General features: G+C 38.1%; 1 protein-coding gene across 9 annotated transcripts in view; it reads left to right on the plus strand.

Moving 5' to 3' along the window:
• Positions 1-16,405, plus strand: part of LOC126759233 (potassium voltage-gated channel protein Shaker) — a 462,565-nt gene that overhangs the window by 96,465 nt on the left and 349,695 nt on the right. For 8 of the 9 annotated variants that reach the window (XM_050473942.1, XM_050473946.1, XM_050473947.1 and 5 more), the window contains exon 1: positions 11,678-15,868. The exons of the other annotated variant lie outside the window; for it this stretch is intronic. In XM_050473942.1, coding sequence (XP_050329899.1) covers positions 14,205-15,868 — 1,664 coding nt within the window. In that variant the 5' untranslated portion in view covers positions 11,678-14,204. Of the gene's footprint in view, positions 1-11,677; positions 15,869-16,405 lie in introns of those variants that run through there. 9 annotated transcript variants of the gene reach the window in all.

Raw genomic sequence — 16,405 nt, forward strand, 5'->3', positions numbered from 1 at the left:
CACAGAAAAATTGCACTTTTTTCTCCCGTTTCCACAACAGTGGGGTGAGTCTACGTAACCGGAACGGACCCGGGTTTTTTTCCGGCCAAGTACTGTCAACTTGGCAGATTGCTGCCCCTACAGCAAAAACAACAACAACCACTGTTTTTCTTCGCCTAATCTCTAAAAGTGGTCTTTCATAGTAAACTTTTGCTACCGTTTTGCTCTTCTCCAGTTAAGCGATGTATGTATATCTCTCTTAGTTGGTTCCAGAAAGCGTTAACTGTATACTTTCACTCCGACAGAATGAACTTCGGAGCAAGTTCTGCAGATAAAACCCAATATTTTTACTATTTCTTGTTCTAGTTGATCCGAGATTCGTTGACAATCTCGACAGGTTGAGAAACTCCTTGTAATTACGCTCAAACTACGTAAAACTCCGCTCTGGGATGGTCTCACTGTTAAGCATTTGGCTTTTCTGGTAAGCTACACACCACCCAACTCGTGGCCACCATTTCATGATCCTCACGGTCTTTTGACATACATACTATCTTACTACAGCACACTTTCAGTGGACCGTTTGACATTTTTTATATAGTCTCGTCATCGAAATGTACTAGTTGATCTGGGATTCTGGTCAAACTAAGCATTTATGGGATTGCCTCGAAAATCTGCACAACCGAGCTTGGTTCTGATATATTCCGCTTAACTTAGCTCTTGATTTAGTTTATGTTTTAGATATTTGAAACTTTCTTATTTAATTGTTATATATCTTTTCAATCTGAGATATACGATGGTTTCTTCAGTTAAAATGTGTTTCAGTTGCGAAAATAGCTGTGTTCGAATCGCGATGAGCCAGCGCAAACGGGGGTCTTTTTTATGGTAGGATAAAGCATGGAAAGCCATAGTGTGGGTATTTAATCCGCTAAACCTAACCTACTCTCAAATTATTTCTCTCCCATGGGACCACCGGATTAAGTATTACTTCATGGGAGAGAGGAAGACTTTAAGTCTTTTCTTTTATTCGGACAGACGGACGGTTAATATACTGTATATGTTTTAGTTTTGCAATAATTAAAGCTGACGCTTCGCATTATATATTTTATTTGGTTTACTCGAGTAACCAGGAGTTCCTTAAATATTAATTTGGAGTCCAATATTACTCCTAGATACTTCAGTTGCGGCTGTGAAATAATGTCGCATTCCTCTATGGCGAGTGGGCTATTCTGAATTGACGGTCATTGAGCTGCTCAATGTTGGCAACGCCAGGCTTTATATGAAGTTTTTGAGTAATTGGTTCTATGGAGGCTAAGTGTTATAGTTGCCTGCCTTTCCTTATTTTCACTGTCCATAAACATATATATGTTAGACAGCAGTTTTGGGAAATTAGGTGCCTTTAGCTCTTTGATTAAAGACAGGATGCCGGAAAATAAAATCTGGCCGATCTCGTGGATTCTCACAAATGATTAATAAAATAATAAATTGAATTTAGATATCTCGAATACCGACGCAGAAATTTGTATTATCTTTCATTTTGATAATTCCTCCAAGTTTATCGTCCTCAAAATAGCTCACTTGAAACCGGTTTAAGGTCCATAGTCTCTTAGGCAAAGTTGTTTAGAATAATTTGTAGACCATTTTTCGCACATACGAATTTATGGATAAAAAAATCCAACCGTTCTACTGGCTATGGTTGTTGAAAAAATCCCCTCAAGATAATCTTTTGAAAATCGACCTACGCATTTTTTGCCAATATTGACAAGGATTTTCATGAAAGAGGCATTAAATATTTACCTTAAAATCACAAGTAATGGTTAGGTTTTTCCTAGACATCATATACGATTTAAAGGTTATAATACGAAGAGTTTGGGGAGTAATAATCAAGAGACTGAAATGATATTTTCAAGTATCTTGCCGTATTGCCCAATAGAAAGGCATTGCTGATGACTTACTTGGGGAAAAGGAGTGATCTATAAATTTTTTTAAGTAAGTTATACTAACCATACAACAACAATTGTTAGACAAATTATTCTAGAGCCTTTCCTAGCAAAGTATTTCAGTAGCTGAGGAGAGAAGTGTCCCACCGTCCAGTAGATTATGTTACGAAAACGCTTGAGCGAGGAAACGCAAAAATAAATATAGGGTGCTTCAGTTGCTGTATATATGAACCATGGAATCATATGTTTGGTTTAAACACCAAATGTCTTCTAATATATTGGAAAACAGAATTTCTATTCCAATATGACTTTTCGCCGTTGCCTTATTTTAAAGCAAATGCAACTGCTCTTCTCTACGTGGCCAGTCCACGCTTTATTTTCTATTTCTTTGTCACATTTACTAATTACCTCAGAGTCAAGGCTTGCAACAGTGCGGCAGTGGCGTGGCTAACGCACCTTCCATCAGCATTGCTATACTCTTAATGCTTGAAAGTGGCATAAAGCATTTAAAATTGTATTCTTTGTTACAAATTGAGGAGCTGGGGGTAAAAGAACTGCGCGCCGCCACTGTCTCATTGCAATGGACAGCTAAGTGTGGCAAAGCTTAAAATTAAATTAGTTCAGCGCAACAAGAAGAAGGAAGTGTAACACGTTTAAAGCATATATGAGCGCTTGTTGGCTGCTTATCAGCATTTTTGTTGTACGCGAAATGTTGCATTTGCAACAAACAACGGCGTGTGTTGCGTTAGAAGTATATTTTATTTCATGTATGTGTGTGTGCATGTGTGCGTATGTGCAAAAGCCGTTTCGCAATCATATTTCCGATATGTGAAAAAATCATAAATTTGCAACTTTTGTCAGTGGCAAGTTGACGTGTGTGAAATAGCGCGCGCGTGTGCGGCTCAGTGTGATTGTGTAATCGTTGAAAAGCAAAAAAAAGTATCGAAAGGAACAAAAAAAGGTGAAAATAGAAATAAAGTCAGCATAAAGTTTGGAAAATAGCATAGAAAAGTTTCAAATTAAGCTTACAACAACAAAAAATAATTTTATTAAAAAAATAAATTAAAATTAAAAAAAATAAATAAAAATAAATGTAATAAAAATTTCTGAAAAAGTGCAGTTGAGAGCAAATACTCGCGCAAAAAGGAAAAAAATTAAAAAAAAAATCCGAATCAAAACTCCTGCGCTGCTTCCAAATTAAAATGTAGCGCTTAAAAGTATGTAAGCAAGCACCTGCACTTTACACTTGCCACCTAAATTCACACATACACAAGCACACATGATTTTTTCTTAACACACACACACATACACACATGTTCACCGTTTTACATCCACCCAAAATCTGACTTCTCTAGGCGCTCTAATCTATAACTGTGATTTTTCTGTGGTCCATCAAATTTTGGCTTTACAACTTGCCACACCCACTACTTGTCTACGCCCACGCATTACACGCACTCCACCTACTTACGCTTCTACTCCACTCTTGCTTACTTACTCATACACACACGAACGCGCGTGCCGTGTCTGCATGTCTGCCACACGCACACTTACACAACCATACGCATGTATGTGCAACATCTAACGGTATACGGTTGTGCCTGCAACGGCCGCCGTCCACACCAACATCCACGACAACGCCAAACATCGTTAAATGCCGTTAACGCCGCTATTGGAATCATAATTACCAATTACTGCCAACAATATAATTACTTCGATTACAACGATTACTCCATTACTCATCGGCTATCGTTTGCTGTTGCTTTTGTTGGCGCTATCGGTGCGCCTCGCCAGTGCAGGCATCCTTCCAGTGTAGCGTTTCATCGAGAATGCAATCGGCACAGAATGTGCGCTCGCCTGCCGAGATGCGGCACAAGAAGAAGAGGTAGGCGGCTCTAGGCGTGGCTGTTTTGTAGGAAGCAGTACTATAGCTTGGCTGTTATTTTAATTCTATTTAATTTTTTTAGTATTTTTTACATTATTTTTTAAGTAGCTGCTGTTTTTGTTGCATTCTTTAAAGTTTGTAAAAAATTTTTATTAAAGTTAAGTTTTAAAAATTCTAATTATAACTTTTCTCTATTTCGGGTGGTGTTGCTTTCTTTGATCACTTAAATCTCCGTTCTCGATTCTTGTGCCTAAAATTTTCTCCGCTCTCACGTTTACCTGATATTTCCTCAAAAATCTATACAGGCAGAAGGAGTTTGTTATGCAGGATGGCATAAAAATGATGTAAATATACCTTTTAATATGTTTAATATATTTACAAAAATTATATTATATGTAATCTTTTAAAACAAAATTGCTGATGGCTAGCTTAAGCTTTATTCTCTGCTATGACAGTTTTCTCAAAGGCCAAAACTCCTTGTTTGGGCAAAGCCACCCAGAACTTACCTGACATACATATGTATGTATACGTATGGCTGCTAACCAGACATTGAGAAAACGGAAAAAAGATAATCTATTTTTTTAATTCGTAATAGACCTTGAGCTGTATAAATAAAACAAAAACAAAACTTTTGACAATAAATTTTGAAATTCTGTAAATAATATGCATACGTATATATGTATATATTTTTTTAAACTAGGTGGCAACGTAAAGTATTTTTTAATAATCTAGTTCATAGCTCGTTCGTAAATTGCGCGAAAATTTTGTTTATACTGTTATTAGAAACTTACCATTTATAAATTTTATAAAGGTGGCAACGCTGCTTTACCTTAAACCTGATTGGAACTTAATAAATGAATTATAAATAAAGCAGTATAAAGGCTCATAATTGGAAATGTATAGTTGTATATTTACTTTGATTGAAAATAAAATTTTAGTTAAGTGGTAACTCTTAGAATATTATTTTTGTAAATTTCAAGTTGACTTATAGTAATTATTTTTGAAGAACGAATTACTAGTTGAATATTTATTTTGAAGAAATTTTATTTCTAGTTAGGTGGCAACTCCATACGTTTTGTTGTTGTAAATTTTACGTGACCTTAAATTAAAAAAAAAATTTTACACCGAATTCATAGTTTAATATTTATTTTGAATGGAATTTAATTTACAGTTATGTGGCAACTCTTTAATTTTTTTGTTTAAATTTTGCGTGACCGTAAATTAAAAGTAGTTAAAAGCGAATTCCTAGTTGAATACTTAGTTATTCAAATTTAAATTAAAGTGAGGTGACAGCTGTTTGATGAGATTTTGTAGTACATTTCAAGGAATGTACCTTAAAATAAATATCTTAAAAAAGAGTTTCTTCTATATTTTTATTGTTATTGAATTTTTTGTAAGTGGCAACTCTTTGAATTTTTTTCCTGTAAATTTCCTGTGTTCTTCAATTACAAATTTTTAAAAAAGAATTCCTAGTTCAATATTAATTTTTAATGAAATTTAATTTATAGTTAGGTGGCAACTCTTTGAATCTTTTTGTAGTACATTTCACGGTATCTTAAAATAAATATGTTAAAAACGAGTTTCTGGTTGAATGTCTACTTTTAGTGTAACTGAATTTTTTGTTAGGTGGCAACTCTTTGTTTTTTTTTGCTGTAAATTTCTCGTAGCTTCTAATAAAAAATTTTAAAAACGAATTGCTAGTAAAAATTCATTTTGAGTGAAATATAATTTATAGTTAGTTGGCAACCCTTTGAATTTTTTTGCTGTAAATTTCATTTAAGATATTAATTAAAAAAACTTTTATTATATAGTTATTTTTTGACCAAGTGGTAACTTCTTAATTTGGTTTTTATATACTTATTGGGTTTTTCTTTGCTTAACTTTTTAATTCGTAATAAGTATACATTAGAAGTTTTACTGGTTTTTAAGTAAGAATACATTCATACATACAAATTTTCGATTTTTCTGTACGATTAAGATTATAAGAGTTCGATTTTCTAAATTAATTTTCTGATCTTATAAATTCGATTATCTGCACTAATGTTAAGAGAGGTTCACCCTTACCAAAAATAACTTTGTCATCTTAATCTCTCGCCAAATTTGTCACAATGTTGAGGAGGACCAATCTTGGCTTTATCGTTGCGACGCTCCCAGATAGTATAACCATTAGCGGAGTTCATTGCCTTAAGCTCGTTAATGTTCTTAAGATTGCTGGCGTATATTGTGCTTAAAAAAAATATATAAAAACTAAATAAAGACGATCTTATAAAAACCTTTTCTATTTCATTTCTCTGAACTTTAACTCAAAAACTCACCGAATAAAATTTAAAACTGCATCACTGCTTATTAAGTATTGAACTAGCGTACGAAATAAGCAGTACTTGTGCCAATAAATACTCCCTTTGACTAACTTAAATATCAAACCAAAAGAAGCTGCTTATTTCGTTAATACGTAAATTATTAAAGCTGCAGAAAGTCACTACGGAAATGGCAACCACAACCCGGTACTAATTGCCGTCATTAGTGGTGTAATTATGCCACCATCTGTCGGTACTGAATTAAGCATTCGCGCAGGGCAGGGCTTGATGGGCGTTAAGAGGAAAAATCATTTTGTAGTACTAAAGTGGAATTGCAGTAATTATTTTTGCCAACAAAAGCGTCATAAAGCTAGAAGTTAAATATTATTATTTAATGGCTAATAATATTTGGGTTTAGTTTCTGTGGTAGTGTTAGGACGAATTAGAGTATGACCTAGAATTTATTGTAACGAATTTTCAAAATTTGCTTTGGTTTCTTCCTTCTTTCTTCCTTTTCGACACTCTGTTTACCGTATGTTTGTATGTATTAAGAATAGTTTTCAACGGTTCCGTAGCCGTGATTCCATTGGAAATACAAAACTTAAAGTAAACTCCTTATTAAATATTTTTCCATAGTAAAAATCGCCAGACAAACTTTTCACATCATACGTCGAAATAGTATATTTCTGGTGTAGCCTTCAGGACCTTCTTCGATTCAGTTTCTATCTCCTCAATCCCATGAAAACGGTGTTTCCGCATTAGTTTGCAGAACAGCCGAAAGTCGCACATAGCCAAATCAGGCGAATGCGGAACGATATCCCCTCGACGGTATATGGGCGGAAAACTAGCTGCCAGAGTTCGGTTTGGCGACCCCATTATGTAAGAGATTCGGGACGAAGTCAAGGTCTGTGAGGATATCCCAGTGCTCAGATAGTGTTCTTTTAAGAACCCAGATTGTCTGAGTCTGAACTTTCGCAGCCATACGCCTTCTGATGATGTTCATGGGCACTATGTGCAAGATGGCGTTTAGTGCCTGGTTGGAGTGGACCTTAGTGCACCACACATGCCATGTTGATGAGCGCCGCCTGTTGAAAGGTCTCGAGTTTTTTTGCAAGTGTGGTCTAGAGTCCGTGGTAAAAGGCTATGGTGTCGTAAACTGATGTCACTGATTGACATCGAACTTAAAACGAACATAAAAAATCTTGTACCAAAAAATATAACGATTCGGTTTATTAGCGCAGTTTAAGTGGATCAGTACGGTTCAAATATGATCAGATGGTAAACTCAATAGAGTTTAGCTTCACAATTTGAGAGATCCAATCTCTTGTGACTCAAAAACAGGTTTGTCGGAGCAATATTTCAGTTTGACATAAATTAAATATAAACTAATTGTGGAGTAATTAAACAAGCAGAAAAAGAAAAAAATCAATTGTCTTCATATTTGGTTCTAATAATTAATTTAAATCGAATTTCATTAGGTCAAATTCTATATAACTTTTATCTCCTCTAAAAATCTAAAGAAAAAACTTTAAGTCTCATGAAACGCAAAATCTTTAGCAGCAGAAAATTCCAATCAAATCAAATGAAAATCAATTTCGGTTAAACCTACACAGATGAACGAATAAGAACGCTGCTTACAGCAGAAATCACCAATAGCAATAACATCAATCGCAGCCATGGCAGCCAGCGGGCTATAATAACATTTGGCGTTGAGCTATAAATCTATTTGTTTGATTCACGCCAGCGATTCATCAGCAAAATACAATTCGCAGCAATCACCCACACACACACAAACAGTCATATGCACGTTCGAACATAAATTTATGTGCACACGCGCACACCTGCAGGCACACTCATACATACACGCCAGTTTCTTAAGTCTTCAACCTTCATCATGACCATGGCAATGTCAATCCCAGCGTTGCTAACTGTATAATTTTTCTTCCCCTTTCGCACCCCTTGCACACCTGCAGCTAATGTCTTCATTCGCAGCCCACACACCGCCACCACCACCATGACCACCGCACCAGCGGTTGACGTTGCATTTGCAGCACCTTGTGGCACATTGCAGTAGATTTATGGCGCATTGAGGCAATGAACGTCTGCTGCGATTACTTGCGATGGGCCCGCAAGGCTTCCCAGCCCCACATGTGTTGTCGGCTGTATACTTGTATGCGGGCAAGTTGTTTGTACCAACAACATGTTTCAAGTGAATTATTGCATTTGTAAACGCTTATCTGTATGTTTGTACATATGTATTAAATACAGTTGAGCGAAATTGTGAAAATTGTGGGTTTCATTGTGGTGTAAGCGGTGATTTAGAGACCCTTATCGCCCTGCTTGACATTGAAGTCGGCCGACATCATTTTCATGGAGTTCGCAGTCCATATTTGCAGCTAATGACTCAAGGTTGTTGGTGTTTGTGGAGTTTGCAATTTTACTTTCGCATATTTTAATTACAAAAGTGCAGTTAGTAGCTGTTTTGATGGCCATTTCGTATATGTTCCTTACAAACATTTTTTCAAAACTTTTTTTTGGAAATTTTGCATATATTTTAATATAAAATGTATGTATGATATATCTTCAACCTCGGAAATAATAGCTGATCTAATCCTTAACAGCTTTACAACAAATAAAAATTGGTTTTCTCACATTCCTAGTCCTTCATGGTGATTTTTATTGCAATTTATTATCAATTAAATACAAATTGTCAATTAGTTAATTTCCATTATTTTAAAACAGATAGATTTAAGTTTTATATAAAATATATATTTCTATCATTTCTATATCAATACTCATCCAACTTCGGTCCTTAACAAGTCACTTCTTCAGCACTAACAGCTGATACGTATACACGATTTCGATTCTAGAAAAAGAGTGTGTAATATTAAGAAGATATTAAATCTATCGCTTATATATTGTCCGCATAGAAATCCAGTACGTTCCGGGCGGTTCGGTGGATGAACGAATCTTATGAAGCACGTTTTCGATGACTTCACCACTTTCACTGAATGCTTTGTGTCACTCATAAACTGTTTTTTTTTAAGTAGCCGGAATGCGGAACTTTAATCCGGTAAACTTGAATTACTCCCAACTACAAACTCTCCAACGGAACAAGCTAATTAAGTTTTACTTCGTGGGAGTGATAAGACATTTAACTCTCCTCTATGGCTTGGACTGACAGACGCCTTGTACAGGTAGGTCTCTCGATGGATGTCCGGTATCAGTCTGTGGGTTCACTGAGCGTTTTAAGTTGGGTTTGCCACCGCTGCTGCCATATTGTTAAGCTTTTCACTATCTTTTCTCTTTTGGCTCTTATAGACGGCTCTAACAACTTTTATATCCGCTCGTATTCGTCACACTGGATGTCAGTGGGTATCATACTGGCTATTACTTCGTCGGCGTCACTTGATATTGTTCGGAAAGCACTGATAACTCCTTGCGCCGACAGCCTGTGCACTGTGCTTATTTGTCTGGCATAAGCTTTAATGTCTAGCGCCTGGATCCATATTGAAGCCGCATATAACACAACCGATTTAATTAATGTCTCGAGTAAAAATCACCGGCTGGAATACAAGCAGTCTTTACTTGGCACCATTCTTTATAAGACGTTTAAAATTTTATACATACGCTTTACCTGCAGTGTATTCTATGTGATCCTTAAACTTGAGCTATGAGTCGAAACTCGATTAGTAGTTGAGTTTATTATTACTCCCAGATACTTTAGTTATGGCTGTGAATTAATCTCACACTCCCCTATTGTGAGAGATATACTTTTCTCCAATTTTTTAGTACTTATGAGAAATACTTCTTTCTTTTGCTCAGCCAGTTCTTAACTCATTGAGGAGAAACATTGGCGCAGACCGTTTATGCACTCATTGCATTTGCTCCGGAGGTCATCTAGGTGCTTAGCCACTGCTACCTCAATAAGGTCGTCTGTGTATGCAATAATTTGACGGCTTTCAGTTAGCACTCCATCAGACATTAGGTTCCATAGAAGAAGGCCTAGAACCGACCCTTGCGGTACTCCACTCGAAATAGGGTAGCTCTTGATGCCTTAATCAGTATCGAATAATAGTCGCCTGTTTTCCCAATAGCTCATAATAACTTCCATAAGATATTGAGGATTGCGTATGTCATACAGAGACTTGATTATATTTGCCCATTTTGCTTAGTTGAAAACATTCTTCACATCTAGGGTGATCAATTTTTTTCTTGTTCCGCCTTTCTATCGCTTGCCCCTTAATGCACATTTCACAGAGCCAACGACATTGTATAGTTCGCCAATGGTGGAACTCTTTTCCATAAAGCCGTATTGCCTTTCTGATAATTCGCCAGTTTTCTGGGTTACTAACTCCAAGCGGTTTCTTACTATCCTCTCGTACACTTTGTAAATTGTGTCAAGCATGCACAGAGGTCGATATGATGAAGGTTCCTCTGAAGGCATTTTTGGTTTAGAAAGTAAGACGAATTTTCAAAAGTGAGCTTAAAATTTTACTAAGTCTAGGCAAAGAGTTAAAAAAGTTATCGTAGTGGAAGAAATATTGTTCACAAACAAAAGTGGCAATCAAAGAGGCACGTGAGAATTTGTATTAAAAATAACGGTACTGTCTGGAAGCACGTGCTGCTCAATTGGCATATGTCTCCCATTTATGCAGCTTCTTTAGCTACTTTTTGCCGTTTCGATTTTTTTATTTGTCTTCGCTGTTGACTGACAGTTGGCCTCGTGCACTTGAGCAAGAACCAACAAGAAGAAAAGAAAGCAGCACGTTTCGAAATATCATATACCCCACAGCTCCGCTAACTGACTCCACAAACAGCGCGAAGATGCCCACGCTAGTAACCTACACACAAAAGCTGTACGCCTGGACGCTTATGCGCCGCCATGGATTGCTCTTTCGCCTAAAAGTGTTGCCGTGGGAGCGTTTTACTAACCGAATAGCAGGCAAACACGATAGAGGAGCGACATAAAGGAAGGGTGAGGAAGTCGCAGATGAGAGAACAGAAATGTTAAATGAGAGCGCGCAGTGTGACATTCAGTTAGCTCATTGGAATGCAAGGTAAAGAGGAGAATAAACAACAAAGCGCGGAAGTGAGTAAATGAAATAAAAAAAAACATACAAAAAGGAGGTGGAAGTAAAAATTATAAACTGGCGCGTTTAGTTGGCTGTCACTTTGACAGTTCACAGAGAGAGAGAGAGAGTTACGCAGTTGCTCTCCCACCTCTCATGCCTTGGTAAGCATGTGTCACGACCGACACTCGGCTGTGCCTCCTTAAACTACTTTACCGAACACTGCCAGCGCTGCTGCGATGTCGCCTTCGCACGAGTGAGCAACAAACTAATAGCAACCGCCGCAACAGCGGAAGCGCCACAAGCCACGGTCTGCCTGCCATATGGAGTAGAATGGCGAATAAAGGAAGTAAAGTAGTTGAAGTTGAATTGTTGCAAAGCAGCAAAAGGAAATATGTGAATTACTCGGCGCTCTTCGTCTTTTGTGTAGTTGTTGTGCTGGTCGTCGACAAGTGTTTTGTTGCTTGAATGGCCTAACTATGCCGTATGCATGCTCATTCGCTCAGCTCAGCTCTTCAGTTAGTTTGGTTTGACGGTTCGCTGGCTGGCTGGTTGGTTGCTTGGCTTATTGGCTCACAGACTGGTTACGCGAAGCGAAGTGAAGTTGATGCGATTTATTTGTTGTTTGTTGCCAAACGAATGCGGTGAACTACCAGCGTTGAGTGCTGTGCTGTGCCGAGCGCTATGCGGAGCTGAGTTGAACTCTGTGAGCCGCAAATGTAGCCGTGAAATCTGGTGAATGTCGTGTGTCTTCAACAGCCACTGACGGCACTACTAACCGATTTAAAAGTTCACCGCTCAAGTGTCTGTGCGTGCGTGTGTATGTGTGCTGGTCGCTGCTGGCGCCGTCGAGATTTGAAATTCTATGACCGATTGTGGAAGCAAAGCGTTTTGTGAAAAGTGGAGTTATAGCAAAAAAGTAGCAAACTTCAGTGAGTCGAAAAGAGCTTTGCGAGCTGGTGATTTAAAGAAAGAATATTAAATAAGTAATATCACCAAATAGTAAAGAAAATATGCTTTAAGTCTAAATCACAAAATAATACTAAAAGCACAAATAGCTGCAAATCACTTCTGCACCCAAAAGCATGCAAATTTGGTGTTCGTGATGCAACATATAAAATCAAAGTTGTGTGGTGTGGCAAAAGAAATATATATAATATATATTTATATGATATATGCAGCAATTCAGTAAATGACAAAAAAATCGAATAAAATGGCTCGAATGCAACAACATGTGACAACGCCTAAAAACATGCAACGAAAAAGAGGAGTTACAAAAATCTGACCTTGCGTCAGTTGCTATGCAATTCACCAAATAAAAATGCATGTGCGTGTGTGAAAATATAAGTTTTAGGAAACAATTGTAGTAAATAATAATAAAAATATTTTTTCAATAAACAATAATGCTAAATGACAGTAAAGTTTTTCAATTGCTTAGTGCTTAGTATTGGCTTAGTTTATAGCGTGTTGGCGCGACACCTAGACATTTTCGAAATTCCGACACTGTTGCTTGATTGCTAAGGATTAAATCTATAATATATACAGTTAATAAAACTGTACACAAATTAAAAAAAATTTCAAATAATAAATTATAAATAATAGTGCGCACTTAGCTTTTAATAAATTGCGCAACTGCTGTGATAACAAGTGGCTTATATGAATACAAATAGTAAATTTCAAAGCAATTTCGGTTAAGTACATCAAAAGAAAAATTTTCGGAAAGTAAAAGCAGCTTCATAATAAAAATTAAATACGCACAAATGTTACAGAAATTTTATTCACTGCTACAACAAAATAAGCTTAATGCATATACGCCCATAAATATGCTATAAAAATATGATAAAAATATATATTTTGATAACTGTGTGCTGAAAAAAATAATAGCACCAAGAAAAAATATCAGTGAAATAAGCACGCTGAACGTTAACTGCCAGTAAACATTCCATTATACTAAAAAAAACGAATACTTTAAACTAGAAAGCTTCATGACAACTAAAATAACAAAGTATTTACAAGGAAACTAAAATTTATGTGATGCTAGTGTATGCTAAGTATACAAAACGTATTTTTGGGAAACTCACCACACTGTGGTGAAAAAGTTTTTTTACGCGCAAAAGCAAAAAAATGAACTTGCTTTGTGTTTTAAATATAATGTTTTACATTTAGACTTCGCTTATAAGTTCAATGCTCATCAAAAAATGCTGAACAAGTTTAATTACGCTTTAATTAGTGCAATAGTAAATATGGAATAACAATTATCAACTCCGTGACATGAAAAATAAGCTTTGACAAATTTTACATAGTGGTAAAGTCATAATTTAGAGATCTCGCTGCAAAAATGGTTGTTTGTTTTTTAGAAACTCCGTTTACAATATTTATATTATGTGGAGGAGCACAAATTGCATATATTGCACTCAAGAGTAACGCACATAGAGCATTTTTAAAATTTCACCACAAACGTGGGAATAAATATCTATTTTATAACAAGTTTGCAAACACCAGAAATGCTATATTAAATACGCATAAAGTATAACACTGAACATTTTTAAAACTCACCACGATGTTTTGAAATATAAATATGTATATACAGAAGTCAGCAAATAATAGAGGTCAAGTTACTTTTCCCGAAAATTATACAAAAAGTTAGTAGAAAAGTTAGTTAAACTAATTACCATTTTGTGGTGAATTTGAAATGAATTTGTGAATTCTGATATCAAACTTGAAAACGCATAAAGAAATAAGCGACGCAATTAACACATTTCAATTTAATGGCTAAATATAATAAGCAAACTTCGAAACGGTTTCAAAAACACTTTCGAAAGCAATCAGCAACAAGACATTACTAAAAAAGATAACCACTTATACTACTCGAAACTTACTACTGAAAAATTATTTAAAAATCAGCACAATTGCTTGATAATAAGTATAAACAAGCAGAAATATCAAAGCGCAACTTTTAACGCACAGCACTACAAAAGCAACAAACAATTAAAAACTCACCACACCTGTATTCTAAGATAAACTTTACGGCAATACCATGGGATCACATGGTGCCGGTGCATGCGATTGCTGCGGCGGAGGTGGCGGTGGTAGCTCATCCACCGCTAGCAACAACGGCAACAGCGATGCGCCGCAGCGACAACAACAACAAGCAGAGCATAGCAACAACAACAGTCCACAACGACAACGGCCTCAGGCCCAACAGCAACAACAAGAACATCCACAATTTCCGCCGCACATGTTCGGCGCCGCTGCCGCGCTACACCTGCGACGCGAGCGCGAGCCGCCACAACTGCCGCCCTTGCCCATTGTACCCATTATGCCGCCGCGGCCACCACCTGCCCGGCAGCAATCGCAACATCACTTGGGCGTGCCGGCTGTGGCGATAATAGCGCCGCGCGGCAGTCGACACCAGCAAACGCAAGACGCGCAGAACAACAACAACAATAACATGGTTGTTGGCGGCGGTGGCGGCGGCGCCGCGCAAACGCAACACGCCAGCATCGCGCACTACATCAATCAGGTGAATATGCATATGAATCTCAGCAACAATAACAACACTAATACCGGCGGCACTGGCGTTGTTGTTGTTGGCGGCACCACCGGTGGCACAACTACGAACACGCTGAGCGTGAGCGTCACCAACGCCAGCGCACAGCACAACTATAACAACAACAATCACATATATGTGAATCCGCACTCGTACGATATGCAAACGGCGAGCGGCGCGGCACCGCGCACCCAACAAAACAACAATAACGCCGCGAACACAACCACCAACAGCACCCATAATAACAATTTGAATAGGAGCAGCAGCAACAATAACATGCACACGAATACGAACACCAGCAACACGAGCATCTCGCAACACACCACCGCCACCGGTTCGACCGCAGTCGCCTTGCCACCACAACCACCAACAGCGAACGCGCACACGAATCACACTCAACCACCGCCGCCGCAGATCACCACCACCGGCGTCGGACCGCCGAACTTTGATTGGCACTTCACGAACGGCAGCAGCAGCGCCGGCGCCTTTGGCGGTTTCGAGCTGACGCGCCAATTCACCTCCTCCACACTGAGCACACTCAATACATATCTATTTCCGTGCGGCGCCGACTCCGCCGGCACCATTGGCGGCGTTACGCTCAACAGCGGCAGTGGCTCGTGCGATTTGGACAGCAACTTCAGTCAAATGGTCGCCGGCAGCGAAGGCGGCGCCAGCTCCACCTTCAGCTCGGGCCTGGGCTTCATCAACAAGCGGCGCATACGCCGTCTCTTCGGTGTCGGCACACCGGATCATCGCTGCACTGGCGCGCATGCCGCGGCTGTGCGGCGACGCAGCTCACCGCTGGTGCATTTTCAAACGGCCGCTTTGGCTAAGAAGAAGCAACAACAAATGGAACGCGAAGCAACTGTGGCATCGGCAAATGCGGCGCTGTTCGAACAGAAGAAGAAGAAAAAGAAGGAGAAGAAGAAACCGCCCGGTCCGCCGCCGCAAGTGCGCGCGCAGGCCTCGCGTCAAATGGAAGATCCGATGATGAATCGCCCGCGTCGCCAAAACACGCCGAGCACCAAGAAGGACAAAGAGAAGGAGCAGCTAGAATTTCAGTTGAAAATAATGCAACAGCTGCAGCAACAACAATTACAAAAGCAACAGCAACAAGATGTCGAACTGGACATGGAGTATATCTATGAGAAGTACCCACACAAAATCAAATTTTTAAATAAATTTAAAAAACCAAAAAAATTGCGTTACTTTTTCCAAAGCACTTTTTGCAACGCGCCCACACATTTTCAGAGCAAGCATTTGCGCTGCAGCAAATAATACATATTTATTCGAAATAAAGGCAAATTTTATCCAGCAGCTTTGTTTCATTTGATTTCTTCGGTTTTCTGCATTTCAGTGCAACGCCGATTTACAGTACGCTTCAACGCTTTTATATAGCGCTTGTGTTGTTTGTTTACTACACACCCACAAACACACGCACACACATGCATTGCTAATGTTATTGTTGGTTTGACTTTATTTTGTTACAATTATTTGATTTCTGGGTAGCGCTGATTTTTACTTTTGTACCACACCGTTTTGTTTGTTTGTTAAAACTACAGTATTCTCTGCATAATTGTATCAACATCAGTGAATCAGTATCTTTAGTATGATATTTTTATATAATTAAGCGGAATTTTTTTATTCAGTGCACTATTTAGAGCAATATTTAAATAAAAAATATTATG

This window comes from Bactrocera neohumeralis, chromosome 5 (assembly GCF_024586455.1).
Source record: "Bactrocera neohumeralis isolate Rockhampton chromosome 5, APGP_CSIRO_Bneo_wtdbg2-racon-allhic-juicebox.fasta_v2, whole genome shotgun sequence".
Lineage (NCBI taxonomy): Eukaryota > Metazoa > Arthropoda > Insecta > Diptera > Tephritidae > Bactrocera > Bactrocera neohumeralis.